The 18175-nt window shown below is 59.2% G+C and overlaps 4 protein-coding genes across 4 annotated transcripts; all 4 read left to right on the top strand.

Annotated features, from left to right (window-relative positions):
* Positions 1 to 1352: 1352 nt before the first annotated feature.
* On the top strand, positions 1353 to 2105 carry LINJ_30_0390 (hypothetical protein, unknown function; the record flags this gene model as incomplete). Its single annotated transcript, XM_001466848.1, has 1 exon — positions 1353 to 2105. The coding sequence occupies one exon, from the start codon at positions 1353 to 1355 to the stop codon at positions 2103 to 2105; it is 753 nt and encodes a 250-aa protein (XP_001466885.1).
* Positions 2106 to 7772: 5667 nt separating this feature from the next.
* On the top strand, positions 7773 to 8927 carry LINJ_30_0380 (putative phosphatase 2C; the record flags this gene model as incomplete). The annotated part of the gene is made up of 1 exon (XM_001466847.1): positions 7773 to 8927. The coding sequence occupies one exon, from the start codon at positions 7773 to 7775 to the stop codon at positions 8925 to 8927; it is 1155 nt and encodes a 384-aa protein (XP_001466884.1).
* Positions 8928 to 12091: 3164 nt separating this feature from the next.
* Positions 12092 to 13324, top strand: MPK12 (putative mitogen-activated protein kinase; the record flags this gene model as incomplete). The annotated part of the gene is made up of 1 exon (XM_001466846.1): positions 12092 to 13324. One exon carries the CDS (start codon positions 12092 to 12094, stop codon positions 13322 to 13324), a length of 1233 nt encoding a protein of 410 aa, XP_001466883.1.
* A 1583-nt stretch (positions 13325 to 14907) lies between these two features.
* LINJ_30_0360 (putative endosomal integral membrane protein) lies at positions 14908 to 16836 on the top strand (the record flags this gene model as incomplete). The annotated part of the gene is made up of 1 exon (XM_001466845.1): positions 14908 to 16836. One exon carries the CDS (start codon positions 14908 to 14910, stop codon positions 16834 to 16836), a length of 1929 nt encoding a protein of 642 aa, XP_001466882.1.
* Between the last annotated feature and the right edge of the window lie 1339 nt (positions 16837 to 18175).

The following is an 18175-nucleotide window of genomic DNA, read 5'->3' as shown; positions in this document are numbered from 1 at the left end:
GCGGACTGCGTGCATGCAGTTGAGGCCGCGTGCGATAGCGCTCTGGTGTGTATGCATCTGTGCATATATGTTGTGCGTCGAGGGAGGGAGGGAGGGGGACGGTGTTGGGGGGAACCACGTTCGCTCAACGCCGGGTCCTCCTTCTCCCTAGAGTGTTCCTGCTCGGATGTTGCTCCTTTGAGAAAGCGGATTTTCGCACGCATCGGCGCGTACATAGAGAACGCAACGCACTTACTGCGCGGCGGGGGGGACAGATCTAGGTGGGAAAGTGTGTGTGTGTGGGGGGAGTGACAGGGGGAAAGCATCTGAACATGGAAACGAAGATACAAGGCAGCACGTAGGTCACGAGCAACGACAGCGGTACTCGAGAGAGCTCCGCGCAGCTGTGCGGGTGTACTACGATGACCGTTGTCAAAGTCGCAGATATAGCTGCGCTCGCCACTGGGAAGGAAAATCGGTGCCCACATGCGACGAGGGCGCTAAAGGAGCTTCGGAGGGAGCAGGGAGAGGGAGAGGCCGCTGTTGCCGCCGCTTACGCGTGCCTTGCTGCCGCAAGTTGACGGATCAGCCGTATATTGGGACTTCTCAGACATGCCGCGGCACTCGCTCGCTCTCTCATGCACGCCTTCTTTTCTCACGCCTCCCTTTCATTGTTGAGCTCTCCGCGCTTCTCGTGCTGCTGTCGTCATACGGCATCTCTCTCTCTTCCTCTTCTTTGCATGGCACTTCGATGCGGCGCGGCGCCACCTGTTGCTTCTCTCTCTTGTGTGTGTGTGTGTGATACTCCCCCTCCTCCTCGCCGCCACCACAACACTGACGTCATCCACTGATACCATTCGCGCCGGTGTGGCAGCACAGCCCGTTAGCGTCTTCTGTCGCCCCCTCACCACCCCCACCCCACTCCTCGCATGCTTCTGCGACGGATTTGTATCTTCACACACACACTCCCAGTGGACGCGCTGGCAACGCATACGTAGAGGAAGCGGAGAGGGAGTCACCGGCGTATACGCGATTGCCCGCGGTAATATAGCACGTTGCTCCATCGACGGCGTCACGACATCGCGACGGTCGTCTGAGGGTGTGGTGACTCAATCTTCGGTCCTTCCTCTATTGCTCTTTCTCTGCGTGTGCTTGACAGTCGAACAAACACTCTGTGACGGGTGTGGAGCGCGTGCTGCGGCACGTCGAGCTTGCGGAGTGAGTGAGATGGCAGCAAGCGTTCGGTTGCATCTGCGCACGTGAGAGAGCGACTTTGCCTCCCCTCCTTCGGTTTCTACCGCTGAATTTCCACGCCCTGTCTTTCCATGACCCTCTCGGGGCCTCCCTCCTGTGCTGGCGGAGCGTGCTCTAGGATGCTTTCGTTGTCACCCGGCAACCTGTCACGCCTGCTGCACATGAGGCTCGCGTTACGTCATGTGTGCATCCTGCTTCAGGCAGCCGCGTTAGTGGCCCTCGTTGCTGTGAGCGGGTCATCTTCCTCCATGGCGGTCTCCAGCACGCCCAGCTCACATCACTATTCTGGCAGCGTTGGCAGTGACAGTGACACTAGTATAGATAGTGGACACCAGCCGTCGCCATCGCCGCCCTCTAACAAGCCTCCGCTCGATGATGACGAGTGGGCGAACGTCACACTGAAGTTCTTCATTATCTTCGTGAGTGTGTGCGCTGGCGCTGGTGTGGTGGCTTTCATCGTCATTCTTTGTGCATACTGCCGTGAGTACAAGCTGCTGGAGACGAGCGACGACAGCGACACAGAGAGCGTATGCTCACGCACCACCTCCCAGTCCACCAGCTCTGGTGAATCTGAGTCTTCGTCCGCCGAAGCGCCGGCCTACGCGACGCCCCGCCAGCGACACATGCCGCCGCCACCGGCAGCAAACGAGATCACTGCCCCTGTGGCGTACGAGGAGGAGAACGACAACGCTGATCTTCCAGAGCCAGTGATGCAGGCGGACACGCAGTCCAACGAGTCGAGCGAATTCTTGTTCGTGCCGCCGGAGACAACCCCCAGCTTTAGCGACGGCGCGGCCACGGCGATTCAGCGCACCGGCTCCCGTCTTTCTCTTGCGTGCAGTCGACGCGGCTTGTACAGAAAGGAAAGATGACGCAGGACTCAGGGGCTGCATCGGCAGTACCTTGGCCCCAATTCCCGCAACTACGTCTCCCTTCCTCATCCTCTTCGGCAGCCCGCACACTGGGCCCATCAAGGGCACAGTTTTTTACGAAAGCAAGAGCAGGGCGCCGCAGGGACGAGACAGAAGCACAGAAAAAAACGTGCCGGGGCCCTTGCTGGTGCCTGCGCAACACTTCGCCCAAATCTCTGGCAGTCGCGGAAACACGCGACGGAAGCGTGCGAGGATGTCGTCCTCCTCGTGTGCCTGCCAGTGTGTACGCGTGCGTCAGCACTTTTTTCGTCCTTTGCTTTGTTCGCTGCCGCACCGGTTGGCTTTCTCTCCCCTCGATCTTCCATTTCTGGGTGCCGCGCGCACATGTGTGTCTCCGCAGCGCGCCTCTCCCTCTCTTCATCTTGTCTTGTCGCTCTTTTGCCTTTCGTGACGGTGCGCAAGTCTGTGTATTCTCTCCTTCCCTCTCTCTCCCTGTGCCCTGTGAGGGCGGTGCCTCTCCTCTTGTCTTCTCCTCTGGCCTCCTGTCCTTCTCCTCCCCCTCCCCCGATCCCTTGCCCCTCGCGCTGTCCAGTCGTAGTTGATGCAGGACTGGCGAAGGAGTTGTCGGGGGGGGCGGGCGTGCGGCGGTGAATGACGCCACGTGCGTGACTCATGTGCTTAGCTCTTCTATCATCTTTTGTTTTCGGGCGTGTGCGTGCGGGCCGTGCCTTACGATGTGCCTTCCTCTTATTCTTGTCGGCGATGATGGCGCGAGGCCGCTATCTCCGCCTTTCTTTTTCGACGTGAGCAGTCGGCGAGGTCGGTGAAGGGCATAAGAGGGGAGCTTGTGGGGCGAGCAGGACTTAAGGTGTAGATGGTCAGGAGTACTGAGCGTGGGATAAGGCGCGCCGGCTGCCGTGACTGCTTCCAGTGGTACCGCCAGTTAGTGAAGCATCATAGGGGCTGTCATGTGCACTGTAAACGACCCTATACTCTAAACTCTTCTCTTTTCTCTGGCCAGCCTGATCTCGTGGTGTGCGTGCATGAGTGCCGGTGCGTGTGCCACGTGACACGTCCCACTTCCTGTCTTCTCTCCGGTTGTGACTTGCCCATTGCACTGCCCTTTTCCTTCTCTACTTGTTTTCTGCCATCCCAGATGGTACTGGCTCTCAGTGATTCCTTGAAGGCTTTCTCTCCGCTTTCTCTAGTTTGTTGCTTCGCATGGGTGTTTCATGCCGTGACAGTTTGCGGGGCCGTGAGTAGAAGTGATGAGTGCTTGATGTTAGCCAGGGGCGATTAGAGAGGAATGCCGGGGGATGTCACCGTCACTGGCTCTCCTTCGACTCTCACGCCTTCTTTCCTTTCCGCTGCGCCATGCCGCCCTCTCTTGCAGTGTGGTGTGTTGTGGCTCTTTGACTCGTGACGGGGGCTGTCTCTGTGGACGCATCCGCGCCACGCCGCTCACCCCCCTACCTACACATGTGTCTGTGTGCCCCTCCTCTCCCGTCAACTCGCACTTCCCTCCCCCCTCCAACGGTCTTCTTTCTCGGTTCATTTTTCTTTGAGGCCTCTTGAGCAGCTCTGGTGCACTCATCCTACTCGAGCGTTGCCTTCACCACCGCAGGGTCACTGTTTCTGTTGGTGCTGCTGCTGCCACAAGAGAGGGAGAAAGGAAGTAGAAGGGGGTGCGGTGGCAACCGTCGTTGTCGCTGCTGTAGTTCCGCCACTGCCATTGCTGCCCGCCTTGCTCTTCACAGCTCTTCTCGCTCGTAACACGTGCGCTCTCTCTTACCAATGCCTGATGCCTGTGTGTGTGTTCATCCGTCAAACATGTACGTATCCTGTGATTTCATATGAGAGCTGGTTTCGCTCTCCTTTACTTGCTGTGTATCCTCTTCGCCCCTTTCCTCATCTCTCTGTCTGTGTCTGTGTGTGTGCCCTCGCCTGCCCCCTTCTCTCCCTCCTTCATGACCTGTCTGTTTGGTCTTCTCTGTGCTTCTCCATTTCGCTTTCTCCCTCCGCTTTCTCGTGCTGTGCGTTCCTTTCTCGTGTTCGCCTTCGATGGTGATGTTGCGTGCTGCGTTGCTGATATTCATCTTGATGGCGACTGGCTGATTGTTCTTCTTTATACGGGGAAGGGGGGTGCTCGCTCTCCAACGAAGGCCCCCCAACATCTTCCTCGATATCATTGTGGTCGTGGATGGAGGGACTGCGCTGCCTGGGAGAGGATGGTGTGTGCTGCTGGTACCGTGGCTGTGGTGGTGGTGATGGCGCGAGCGTATGCGCGTCTCTCCCGCTCTCTGTTTATGCGCATCTACGGGACCGCACTAGCCTCGTTTAGAATCCACGGATGCAACGCACGGCTGCTTACCTGTGACATGGACGGGACGTGCGACACACTGGCGCACACAGTCTCCTGCACATGCACCGGCAAGAAACGTATACACGCATATCCTTCCCTTGTGTGAAGCGCAGGAGAGCTCTTCAGCGTGTGCATGTGCCCCTCTCGGGTTAGTGAGGTGAGGGGCAGGGGTGGGGTCGATGAGAAGACGAGCACTGCATGTCGTGAGCGCGGCCGCCCATCCTCTGTTTTGGTGCACGCGCTCTCTTCATCTTTTCCGTCGCTCTGCTCCTCTGTGTTGGCTGCGCATTCGCTAATCTCGGGCTGACGGCTCTCGTTCTCACGTACGGGACCGCATGTGAGCGGGCGCGTGGGTGTGCGCTACCGTGAGAACACATAGAGCGCGCCCCCACGTGCACACGCGCGCGCCTCGCTGGAGGAGGTTGCCGGATCATTTGGATGCGCCGATGGAAGAGAAAACCAAAGAGCGAAAAACCGAAGGAATGCACTGTGAGCAGACACCCAGGCAGTGCGCTGGTACCATCGCTGGCAGTGGAGATGCCGTGCATCGTCGTCCTGCCCCCACCCCCCTTCACACTGAGCACTGTATGGCGAAGGGAGATCGCATATGAGTCGAAAGCTGCATCATCACGTATCGAAGGTAGTTCGTGCACAGATGTCAGTGCGTAGCCGCTGTAAAGAAAAGGTAACAGAGGAGGCGTTTCGCTGCTGGTCCACCCAGTAGGCTGAGGGCGATTTCCGTGCCTGCCTCGGCGTCATTGGCTCACATACAACCAACCTTTTCTTCTGCGCCCTGCCCTGTGCACGTGTACGTGCTTCCCTCCCTAAGAACGAGACTCACATGCACACCACGTATCCCTGGAACGCTCTAGATCTTTTTGTTTTCTCCTCGTGTCTATGCGCGGGGATGTGTTGCGTGGTGTCTCCACCGCCGCTTCTCTTTTCGCTTGTCGCTTACCGTGGCATTAGTTTCGCGTTAGGCAGACTCTCGGCATCGCCTTCACGGCTCAAGGAATGCCGTTGAACACGCACGGCGACGCGTGCACCGCCCCCTTCAGTGGTCATGAGCTCCACTGGTAGCCTACGTCTTCTCCGGCGAATAATACAGCGAGAGTGCGTCGCGGTACATCTAACGCGCGTTTTAAGAGGAAGATCGTCCTCTGGCCGACAGGCGCTTGTCGCTGCTTCAAGGCGGCTGGTGGCCGGGTGATGCTGTCTTCGTCTTGCGGCAACGCATCGCCGCCGCTGGTGTTGGGTGCCTGCGGCTCTCTGTCTACTTTGTGTCCCGTACGCACCTGTCGCCGGTGCTGATGGAAGCACTCTCTCTGATGATCCCGCAGTCGCGATGCCGGGGAACCTCTGCTCGGCTGACGGGGCGGCACTGGCGGCGAAGAAGTGGCGGGCCTTCGATTTCGGTCTGTTCCTCTCTTGGAGGCAAGGAATGGAAATGCTGTACGAGCCACCAGCAGCACGAGCAGCTGCGACTCTTCAGTCTGGTGCATCCGTTAATGTGGCCTTGGGGCCACCTGCCTCGTTGCCCGCGGTGAATGCTGTATGCTGTGAAGCGGAATCGTCCCCCGCGCTGGAGGAGTCGCCGGGGCGCAGATGCTGACGCCACCTTCACTGAGCAATGGTTTCGGGGGCGGCGGCTGAGTCGCTTGTGCCCCTACGACGGGGGCTCTCACAGAACCTTCTGTGCTTTACTGTAAGGCTTCTTCTCGGGAGGCCCACAGCAGCCAGCCACGAATCAGATGGCTGGGGCGGACCTCTATAGAGCCCTTGCCCACGCTTTGGCGGGTTCGACGGTGGCCACGCCAGACGCGAGCGATGCCGCTTCTGCAATCAGCTCGTCGAGGCACGATCGTGCTGCGCCCGGAGTCCATCGACCGCGACGTGCGCCACAAGCCCCCATCGCGCGTTCTACTTCGTGGATCTCTGGAGGATTTTCTCGGGCAGCAGTGCGTGCACGCCGCCCTCTCTGTGCATACGCGCTTCTGGACCCAGATGCGCAGAGCTGTCAAGGAATGGCAGTCATCACCGCCGTGCTGCTCATGGTGGCGCTGGGCACTCAATCGTTTCAGCTCTTCTGCAGTCTCACGCGCGAGGGCAACGTACCCGCACCGAACCTCTTGCTGTGGCTGCTGCCTTCGCAAGGGGCCCTGTTACGGGCTGCGTGCGTGGGCTGCGGGAGCTGTGCCTCTTCGGTATTCCACTCCTGCCAGCACTGCTGCCGGTGCTAGCTGCGCACTTACATCCAAATTTTGTGTACGTTTCGCTGCTCGCCTCTCCGTGGCTTCTCAGCCTTTTCGTGCATCAACTGTCGCCCGGCGGTGCTGCTGCGTGCGTGGGGCCAGCTCCTCGTGCCTGATTGGCCTGTCACGGTGGAGATCGCCGTCGCCCTTTTCCATCAAGAGCAAGGGCCGCTGCTAACGCTGCCGCAAAAGGATGTGCTCCTGCATCTGAAGGAGGCGCGCTCACGGTTGCAGAGCAGAGGCGAGCTGCTGCGACGTGTCTGCAGCGTTCCGCCAATGTGAACGACCGCTCTTTTCTGTGCTTGTTGTTCCTTCTGCCTGTTCTTGGCATTTGGTGCGAGTGCGCGGTTGTCTGTTGGGGAAGCCACGTGCCAGCGACGTCATCCGCGGCAATATACCCTCCCTCTCCTTCAGCTGCTAGCGGCTGAAACGGCTTCATGTCTCGCTCTTGCCGCTCTGTCTCTCTCTCTCTCTCCGTTGCAGTGCGTGTGGGGAATGCCCCTCAGCGCTGATGGCGCCTACGCCCTCCCTCGTCGGACCGGTGCTCAGCAAAGGCATCTCTTTCTTTCAGTGTGTGCCTGCGTGCGTGCGGCCACATCTCCCTCCTTGCCCTCCACCCCTCATACACATTCCCCCTCTGCCTGCTTGTCCCCCCCTTCTCTCTCCTGCCCCCCTCCCTCAATCACTACTCAGTTCACGCTTTCTCTTTGCGGCGTCCTTCTGTCTTTCACGCGTTGGCCACTCCAACCCGTTCCCCTCTCACCTTATCAGCTATTCGTCTCATCACGGTCACATCGTGTTGCTGTCCTGGCCTGATCGTGTGCGTCGTGCTACGCAGTTAGACACACATCCACACCTGTGCCTTCCGAGTCCTCCCCACCCTCGCCTGCCACGTCCGTCTGCCCCTTGACTGCAGCCCTCACCGTCACGTGGTACGCCCCATACGCCGTTTCCGCCAAAACGCCTTCTCTGTATCTTGACCATACCCACACCCATACCCATACCTATACACACCACACCCCCCGGGACGCTCCCCCACCCCTCCCCGCCAAGATGGGCCTTATGCTACCGAAGCCGATCCTTAGCAAGGTCGTGGATCGTGCAGGGAACTCTTTTGTAAACGCTGCCTGCGCCTCGCAGAACGGCTTTCGCAACTCCATGGAGGATGCGCACATGCTAGTCGCTACCGACGACGCCGACGTGGCGTACTTTGGCATCTTCGATGGACATAGTAACGCCGAGTGTAGCGCCTACGTGGCGAGGGAGCTGCCACAGCGGCTAAAGAAGCTGCCGGAGACGATCACGGCGGAGATGTTAGAGAAGGTATGCATAGAGGTGGATGAGGCCTACATGAAGGCCAACACCGAGGGCGGCACCACCGGCACCTTTTGCGTCATCCGCAAGGACCTCACAGTGACCATCGCTAACGTCGGCGACTCCCGCATCCTCGTCTGCCGCGGCGGCAAACTGATTTTCGCCACTGAGGACCACAAGCCGTACATTCCGGGAGAGACGGAGCGCATCGTTGCCTGCGGCGGCAGTGTAGTCAGCAACCGCGTCGACGGAGACCTTGCTGTATCGCGCGCCTTCGGTGATGCGTCTTTCAAGGTAAAGGGGACGAAGGACTACCGAATGCAGAAGGTGATTGCCGTGCCCGACGTGTCGGTGCTGCAATGCGAGCCGAACGACTTTGTCATTCTCGCCTGTGACGGCGTCTTCGAGGGCAACTTCTCCAACGAGGACGTTTGCCAGTTTGTGTGGGAGCAGCAGCAAAACTGCTGGGACGACTTGGCGGTTGTAGCGTGCCGCGTTTGCGATGAGGCGATCCGGTGCGGCAGCAAGGACAACATCTCCTGCTTAGTGGTGCAGCTGGCCGAGGGCGCTTCCAAGGTAAAGTCGTTCGGCGCCACATCCTTCGTCCCGGGGCCGCCATTTCCGCGCAATCAGCAGCCCTGCCGCGCCGCCTACGCGCAGATGGCGGAGCTCGGCCACACCACGACGGCGGCAGCGCTACAGACGCGCTACCAGCTTCTGCAGGCGTTCTCCAAGAACAAGTTGAATTCGCAGCCGCCTGTGATGCGAACCGCCTTCGAGATGAGCGACGAGGTGGATGTGGAGACGGAATGGTCCTTCTTCGGCAAGGGCCCCGCGCCAGGAAACGAGAAGAGCTTCTTTGAGGCGCTCGCCAATACGGGCAACAGCTCGTAGCGGACATGCCGCCGTCACCTTCCCACGGCGATCCTCCTCCCTATTGCCCCTATGCGTCACTCCTTCCTGCCTCTCGCCTCTTAGCCCACGTATGCGTGTTGTTATATTCTGGTGTTTGCATGCTCGGAGCTCGTCTCGGCACCGTGCTACGGACTGCTTGTGCGGCGGACGGCGTAATGCGCGGGCAATCGCACCTTGTGCCTGGAAGAGGCGATGAACCTGAGAGAGCAACATGTACACACTTACATACCTACGCACGCACGCCTATACAGTCGGACAGAGAAATGGAGGGATTGGGGCTGGAGGGTGGTGGGTGGCGGTGGAAGCGGTGGCCCTGGATGGCGGAAGAGAGGGGCACGCCAAGGAAGTCAACTGCACACACCTCAGCGCTCTGTCTGTCTGTCTGCCTCTTTCCTTTATTTCTGTATATGTTTTTCTTCTTCGGGCTTGTATGCAGTATGTGTGCGCTGCCAAGCAGATAGGGAAATAGAGAGGGTGGCGAGGGGTGGTACCCATGGAGTGGAGGAGGAGTGTATTAGTGCTACTGGAGGGATGCAAGAGGAGGAGGAGGGGCCGTATGGGTAGTGGGACTAACGTGGCGAGTGAAGAGATGCTATGAGGTAGTGATGGATGAAAAGTGTCTCTTCCGTCAACCATCGCTTGGGCGCGTCGACGCAAAGGCACCGCTGAGCTTTCTCCATGCCGGAATCGTTGCCGGCCGTGACTACTCCCCTCAATATCAAGCTCAATAGCGTTGTTAGGGAGGAGGAGTGGGCGACCGAGATGGAGCTGGGAAGCCGGTGAAGTATACGCGAAGACACGGACGTCCACGTATACACGCCTCTCGATGATGGGCTGGAAAGCAGCGGCGGGGTCTTCTCTCAGCGGCTTGCGCCAGCACAACCGCATGCGTGTGCGATGACGTCGCTCTCCTCCTCGCTCCACGATCGCCCCTCCTCTACCCGAGAACAACCCACATCACAGACCCGCGTGCATGCTCACGCTGCACACGTGCACTTGACTGCGGAGGCATGAGCGCATTGATCTGGTCCTCCTCCGTCTTCCTTCACCGCGTGTTTGTAGCTCTCCACCCTTCTCTCTCCCTCGTTCCTATCCCCCTTGCCGGTCTCTCGTGTCCGCGTGTAGGGCTAGGTGGGCGTTCACGGTCTTGTGATGTTCCGTTTGCCTGTTCATTTTTTTTTTCCGCGCTTGTCTTGGTTTCCTTCGCTTCTCATCTTTCGGCTTGTATTGGCTGTGCTGTCCTGTCTTGTACGAGCGGGCTGTGAATCTGTATGCGTGTGCGTGTTTGTACGCCTTCCTACCCCTTTCCCCTTTCCCGCTCCCTGTATCTGTTCGTGTGCTTGTTGGCGCGTATGTGCGTCTGCGCGTAAGGGCTGGGGTAGGCTGAGGGAGCAAGCAGGTAGTGGCACGTCTCGGAGGAGAGGATGGAGAAGCGGCTGATCAGACATTGAGGCCCTGACTGCCACTGCGACCACTGCGCCTCATCCTTTTCCTTGTTTTCTTGTGTGCATTGGCACTGGCTGCGATAGCCTCTTTTTCTTCTGTGTGGGAGAGGGGGTGGCGGGCGTGACGGAAAAACAACAGAGAAAGACCGAGTGAAGGAGAGGAAGGAGGCGCGCCTTGTCTGCCGCAGCGGTCGTGTGCCCCCCCCCCCTCTGATGCCCCACTGAGACACCCCCTCCTTCCCCTCCCCCTCTCCCTCCATCGCACACTCACTCCGGGTCTTTCTTTTGATGCTCATCTTTTTTTTTTGTTCGCGTGTGCCGCCTCCCTCTTGTCGTCCCCTTCGAGCGAAAGACCTGAGAGGCCGAATAAAAAGCAAAAGGGGATGGTGACGGTGGCTCTGTTTGCCCTGTTCTGCGTGGTGTGTATGTGTACGTCTCTCCCCCACCTCTCTCTATTTGATGGTGTTCTTTCATATGTTTGCTTGCTCGATGGCGTGCGTCGAGTGTGTGTGTGTGTGTGTCTGTGTGTGGCACGCTGAAGAGAGCAGCAGCAGAGAAGGAGAGCTTCGGAAGCAAACGTGGGGTGGGGCACCTGTGAGCCTGTGTGTGTATGTGCCTGCGCGCTGATTTTGATCATGCTGTCGTCGTCGCTGTTGTTGTTTACGCCTGTTCTTTTTCCTTTCTTTGGCCGGCTCGTTTTGTTCTCTCTCTGTGTGTGTGCGTGTGTGCCCGCTGTAGCTGCATCCTCTTTGCTCTATCTCTTCATCTGTGCCTGTGTCACTATCAACTCGAAGTATCAAGAAGCTATCCAGGGACGAACGCGATGCAACGCCTTGAACTCCTCTCTTGTGCGGTGAAAAGGAGCACACACATACACGCGCGCGAGAAAAGCGAATACAGACTGCCACAGGACCCACCTCACCCCACCCCTCTCCGCCTCTCTCTCTATCCTCCATCTATGCGCATTCAAGCGCACAGTGCCGACTGGGCACTGGTTTAAGGACGCGTGCAGGCTCACTCAGCTAGTTGTGCAATGTGCGCCAGTGCGGCTGCGTGAGCACGTGCACGTGTTTGTGTGTGTTCCGATCGTGCTTCGCCCCAACCCCTGCCTGCCATCGCTTTTCATCTTGTTGCTTTCTTGTGTTCGACGCGCTTCAATGAGTCCGCACACCACCGCGTTGCCGTGCCCATAGTAGGGAAGACGAGAGGGCACACTACGAGAGCCACGACTGCTCCTGCGGTCTCTTGCGCTATCACGAATGACGTCCTTTTCTCTTGCTTCACCTCTCCGTGCCTCCTTTGCCGCGCCCCTCCCTTCTCGCCACGCACAGGTGCGCGTATCTGTTTAAGCAGGAACGCACACACACACATACACAAACATACACTCGTACATCTGTGCGCATATAAAACGTGTGCGTGCTAACTTGAGCGCTGAGCGGCGAGGCAACACAAACGCACTCGCCGATGCGCCCAGCGGGAGAAGAGGAAAGCGACAAATACACGTGTGTATTTGGTGCGGCACGCGCCACGCCCTCGTCTTCCCCTCTCGGCCCATTCCGCATTCTTCTCACGTGTTGCCCCTGTCGCCATACATAGGGTGGTGGTGTGGGGGTACAACCGCACACGACGAGAGAGTCGAGCGAGCAGAGGAGGGGCAGCTACAGAGATTACCCGGGATCGGGGACAGTGTGGGCGGCAATGATACTCACCAAGGTAGAGGGCCCTAACGCGGCTGGCAACAAGGTTTACGTCTTTGGTGTGAACGACTACCGCCTTGAGGTCCCAGAGCGCTACAACGTTCAGCACTTTGTGGGGCGTGGCGCTTACGGCTTTGTGTGCAGCGCCGTGGACGCGGTGACGAACGAGCCGGTGGCGATTAAGAAGGTGACGCACCTCTTCGACGATGCCGTCGATGCAAAGCGCGTCTTGCGGGAGGTGAAGCTGTTAGCCTATCTCAAGCACCCCAACATCCTCTCCCTCAAGGATCTCTTCAAGTCACCGGACCCGGTCGACACGTACAGCGAGCTCTACGTTGTGACCGACTTGATGGAGTCGGACATGGACGCCATCCTGCGCTCCCCACGCATCCGTCTCGCCGCCGGGCACGGGCAGTACTTCACCCTTCAGCTGCTGTGCGCACTGCAATACATTCACAGCGCTCATGTGCTGCACCGAGACCTGAAGCCGGGGAACCTGCTGACAGACTCGGAGTGCAACCTTAAGCTGGGCGACTTCGGCCTCGCGCGGGGTATCGGGCATGACGACACCATGACACAGTATGTGTTCACGCGGTGGTACCGGCCACCAGAGTTGCTGCTGGTGTGCAAGCACTGCAACTACAGCGCGGACATGTGGGCTGTTGGATGCCTTGCGGCAGAGATGTTCACCGGCAAGCCGCTCTTCCCTGGCAAAGACTACATCAACCAGATCAATCTCATAGTGGAGTTGCTGGGCATACCGGACCTGGCACGTGACCTGCCGCCGAGCACGTCAACGGAGGCGATACACTACCTCTCCTCCCTGCCCCCTAGCAAGGGGAAGAAGCTCGAGGAGTACGCCCCGGAGCTGCGGCGTCGCTTTGACGAGACCACCTTTTATGACAGCTTCGACACGGAGCTAGAGGAGGCGATCGCTGCGGAGGGCGCCACCATCGCCCGCCCTCAGCCACGCCCGCCGGAGGAGTACTACGCCGAGTTCGTCGACTTCATCTTTGGACTACTTCGTTACAACCCCGAGAAGCGGCGCACAGCGAAGGAGTCCATAGCGCATGCGTGGCTGTCGGACGTGCGCGGCCCACAGGAGACCATTGGCGGCTGCGAGGCGGAGCGAATATACCGCTGGGATGCCGACGGCACCGCCTTCACCATCCCACAACTTCGCCATCTCTTTATAGATGAGATCGGAAAGTTTGCGTCTACCCGGGGCAGCTGAGCGCCATCGAGGCTTTCGATGCGCGCACGCCGATCCCGATTAAAGTCGATGGGCGGGGCGCTTGATGGTGGAGGTGCTGGAGCAAGCGCTTGTGCCGAGAGGGCGGAAAGCGGTGATGTGGGATGGCATATAGTTGCTAGGGGGTGTAAGCGGGTGAGATCTGGAGGGGTGGGGGCCATCAGCGCCTTCTCTACACCTCTCTCTCCGTCTCCGTCTCTGACTTTCCTTTTCTCGCTATGCGTCACTGCAGATCTCGCTCTGTTGCTGCTCTCCGTGATCGCTCTCATTGTCCTCCTCCTCTGCGCACTTTTTTCAAGTCTTCACTCAACGGCCGCGTTTCCAGCGACATCAACTCTCCCGATCGACAAATAAGAGCGCCGGCGGAGGTGAGCCGTTACATCATCGCTTCCCGTCTCTCAGCCGCACTTTCTTGTCGCCTTGCCCGTTTGCTTTGGTGTCTTCGGCGTAGGCCGTTGTGCGTCTCTGTCTCTCTCTCTCTCTCTGCGTGTGAGCGCGTGTGTGCGTGTGCGGCCGTTGTTGCGCGCTTGCAAGTAAACGGGTGCTTTGCTCTCTCGGGCGGTCGTCACTGCTCTCGCCTGCTGCCGTTGTCGATGCCGTCGCAATCCCTTTTCAGCCTCCCTCCCCCCATCCCTCGCTACACTATTCCCGCTTGCTTGCTCGCCCGCCCTTCTGCCATTGACCCTATTCCCTACACCCGTGTGTTTGTCGACTTCATGTGCACTTTTATACTCGTGTGCCGCCCCGCCCCGTGTGTACCTATCTCTCCCTCTCTTCGGTGGTCCGGGTTTGTGTCCTGGCGTTCTACTGCAATGCCACACGCCCCAATGTGCCCCCTACCCGACGAGCACATGCATTTTGCTGTTTGCCAACTTGCTCCTTCTGCCGCTTCTCCTCTCCTCTCCTCTTCCCCATTCTCTCTCTCGGTTCTTCGTGTCTCCCTCACGCAATCTGCGTACGCTTGCAGCTGTGCGCACGCGCGTCTCTTCACGAGGGCAGTGGGCGACAGAGGGATGGTCGGCTGGGGCAGAGAGGGAGATTGAAGGGAGCAGCTGAAGGAAGGGGGGACGCAAAATGTGCACGCCCATGTACTCCAGCACAGCAACGACAATCTTCACACATGCGCTTGCAGACGCACTCGCAGTTTTCTCACAAGCGACCCTCTCCCTCTTGATAATCTGCCGGTTCCCGAACCTTCAGTGAGCGACCCTGGAGTGATGCGGAGGGACAGAAGGTGCTCACCGCCGTCCCCACCTTTCGCTCTCTGCATGCCCCTTGCTTCCTTCGCGGATGCACTCTTCGCAAACTTTGCTTCTCCCTCCTTATTGATCACCTCTGTGTGCTGCCCATGCCGCGCGCGAACGCACTCGTGACGTCGTCGCCAACACCTCCCTGTACCGCTCAACGCCCTCCTCCTCGCCCTCCTCCACACACATACACACGAGGAGCTCCTTGTATTCCCCTTTCAACATCGGTCTCGCCGCTCTACTCCACCCCACCACCATCGCACCAGTGCTGTGGCGAACCCACACGCACATAGTTAGGCTCAAAGAAAGAGGAGCGCCATGGGACGTCGTGAAGTGCCTACTCGCTTGCCAGCCGCGCCGGCCACGCTGCGGGCGGCGCTGTGCGTGGTGGTCGTTGTGCTTTGCTGGGCTTCGTCCATCACCTACGGCTTCAGCTTTTCCTTTATGCACGACCTCGGCTTAGCGTACTCGCAGGGGGAGACCGTTCACGTTCTGGCGAAATCCGTCACATCTCGCTCGAAAATCGTACCGCTTCGGTGGAGCAGCGTTTTTCCGTGCGCGGCGTCACTGAGCCAAAGCACACTGCCGCCATCGCGTCGCAGTATTGGTCAGGTGCTGATGGGTGAAACGCTGGAGGACTCTGGCATTCGGCTGAAGGTGCTGACGGACATGAAGTGTGTTCTCATCTGCTCAGCGCGTTTCAACACGGCCGAGAGGGAACAGTACGAGAAGCGCATCTTGGGCCGCTACCGGGCACACTTGGTGTTGGATGGACTCCCGGCGCTGGAGGCGCCGTCGGTAGATGGCGAGCACCGTCGCATCCGCACCGGCTTCCCGCTTGGCAACTTCTCTAGGGCCGTGGCAACGGGGATTATAGAGGCGTACAACCACCTTCACTTAATTGTCTCCTACTACCCAATCACCTCGGCAGATTCGCTAACGGTGCGGATTGTGCAGTTCGAGGTGCAGCCCCGCAGCGTGTATCACACCAGCGAGCTCGGTGGGGACGGCACCTGCACCTTTCCCGCCGTGCTCAAGCCGCAGATCACGCCCATGGAGAGCATTCGCTTCAGCTACTCCGTTGAGTGGGTGGTGTCGACGACGCCGTGGAAGACGCGCTGGGACAACTACGTCGACGACAATTCGCGCGAGTCGAAGGCGCGCTGGCACTCCATCGTGAACGTCTTATCATTGGTGCTGCTGCAGTCGGTGCTCCTGTGGTACATCCTCGTGCGGTCTGTGCGGCGCGACATCTTATCCTACAACGAGGAAGACTTGCTGGGCGATCGCGAGGACAGCGGATGGAAGCTTGTGCATGGGGATGTGTTCCGGCCGCCGCGCGGTGCTGTCTTTCTCTCCGTGCTTGTCGGCAATGGCATGCAGATCATGTGCATGGTGATTGCCTCGCTGCTCTTTGCCGTGGCTGGCATGCTCTCGCACGACTCGCGCGGTACGCTGGCATCGCTGCTTGTGATGCTGTTTGTGCTCTTCTCCAGCGTCAATGGGCTCGTGACGGCGAGTCTCATTAAGCTCTTGCGGCGGCGCTCGTGGCAGGCAATCTTTCTGACGTCCATCGCGCTGCCGGGGTTTCTTTTCGTGGTTTACCTCACGCTCAACTTTATACACCTCGGCTCCCACGCGGCGAGCACGCTGCCCTTCACATCTCTCCTCTACCTGCTGGCGCTGTGGCTGTGCGTCTCGGTGCCGCTTTGCTTCGGCGGCGCCGTCGCCGGCTTCAGCTCCAACATTTCGATCCCGGCAAAGATCAACGCCATCCCGCGCACGATCCCGCCGCAGCCGTGGTACGTGAAAGGCGTTTTCTCCTACGTGGCTCTCGGCATCGTGCCACTGGCGGCGTCCTATGTGGAGTTGCAGTCCATCTTCAGCAGTGTGTGGCTCGGCGTCGCGTACCGCATGTTCTCCTTCCTACTTGCAGCCTTTGTGCTGGTGTTGGTCATTGTGGCGCAGGTATCTATCTTCTCCACCTATAACCAGCTGAGCCTCCTCAACTACCACTGGTGGTGGCGCTCCTTCTTCGTGTCAGCGTCGTACGGAGCGTGGCTGATGCTGTACTGCGTCTTGTACTACTGGTTCATCTCCGTTGTGAAGGGCTTTCTCGGGATGATCCTGTTCTTTGGGTACATGGGGCTGGCTTGCGTGACGGTGGCGCTTATGTTTGGCGCCGTCGGCTTCCTGGCGTCCCTGGTGTTCGTCCGTATCTTGTTTGCGAGTGTCAAGGCCGATTAGACGGCGCGCGCGGGCGTCGAAGGTGCAGACGGACGGACGGAGGGATGACGGATCTTGACGGGGGAGGAGGGGGGCGCGCATGCGTCGAGGGCTTGGCAGAAGGCGAAGGGCGACGGGAGGGTGTGGGCGGCGAAAAGGGGGTCGAGCGGAGCACCGCGTCTCTCCTTGTCTTTCCCCTTCCTCCTCCTCCTCCCGCCATCCGCGTTCTTGCACTCGAACGGTTTTATCCGCCCCGCCCCCGCCCTTACTGAGTTTCTTCGCACGCCTACCGCAAAGGCAGGATATGTGTGTACCTATAGTTGCCTTCCTCCCTCGCTAATGGCACACACCCACACATGCGCATGGACACCGCTCGAACTTGCTCGGTGCTCCCGTTGGCACTGTCCTGCTCTTGGTGTCTCTGCTTGATCTCTGACGTGGTTGCCCGCATCGTGCAGTTTCTCCACTGCCCCGGTCTCTCACCGCGCGCTGCGCACTCCCTTTGCCGAGCCGCGTGCCCTCGCCCTCTTGTCTCATTGCCGTCTCGCACATGAGGCGTGTGTGCCAGGAGAGACGGACGCTTTGTAGAGCCGCGCAGGAAAGCGTGTGGGTGAGACGCAGAGACGGGGCGGGAGTGGAGGATGGGGGGGCCTTCGCGGCAGGAGGAAGGGCCCGACAGAGCAGCCCCCCCCCCCCCCCATGTGAACTGGTGTGCTGAACGCACACCCGTGTCTGCGCTTACGTGCTCCGCATGCGCTTGACAGTCATCGCCGGGAGCTCGTTTATGTAGGCGCGTAAGCACGTATGTAGAGAAGAAATCACCTGGGCATAGATATCCATAGAAGCGCCTCGTTGCCCATGCTTGGCGGAGGCGGATTGTGTCTGAGAGAGTCTGCGCGTGCGTGCTGGCACTGCTGCTGCGATGGCGACCTATCATCCGCGCACCCACACCCACGTGTCTGCATCTCTCCCTCCCCTCGCGCTACGCAACTCTGTTCCGTGCGTGTGGTGACTGTTTGAGCTGTTCACGTCTGCTTCCATTACTCCCTGTGTGTGTGTGTGCGTCTCACGCAATGACACACGTGCCCACGTCTATGCACGTGCCAAGACACCTCTTTCTCTACATTGCTTCGCTTGACTCTGCCACCTCTTATCGCCCTCCCTCCCGTCTCCCTGTCGCTCGCTCACTTTCCTTTGCTGACTCATCGCGCCTACTTTCGGCCCCACCGCTTCTCCCCGCTTACCGTGACGCGCAGCTAGTAGCGCGAGCTGCACAGACGCTTGATTCTCCCAGTGGACTACTAACCGCCAAGAAGCATACAGGGTTGACACACGCTAGACATTGCTCCTCCTCTTCATT

The sequence above is a fragment of the Leishmania infantum genome, chromosome 30 (genome assembly GCF_000002875.2).
Source record: "Leishmania infantum JPCM5 genome chromosome 30".
NCBI classification, from domain to species: domain Eukaryota; phylum Euglenozoa; class Kinetoplastea; order Trypanosomatida; family Trypanosomatidae; genus Leishmania; species Leishmania infantum.
This window is presented reverse-complemented; position numbering and strand designations above follow the sequence as displayed.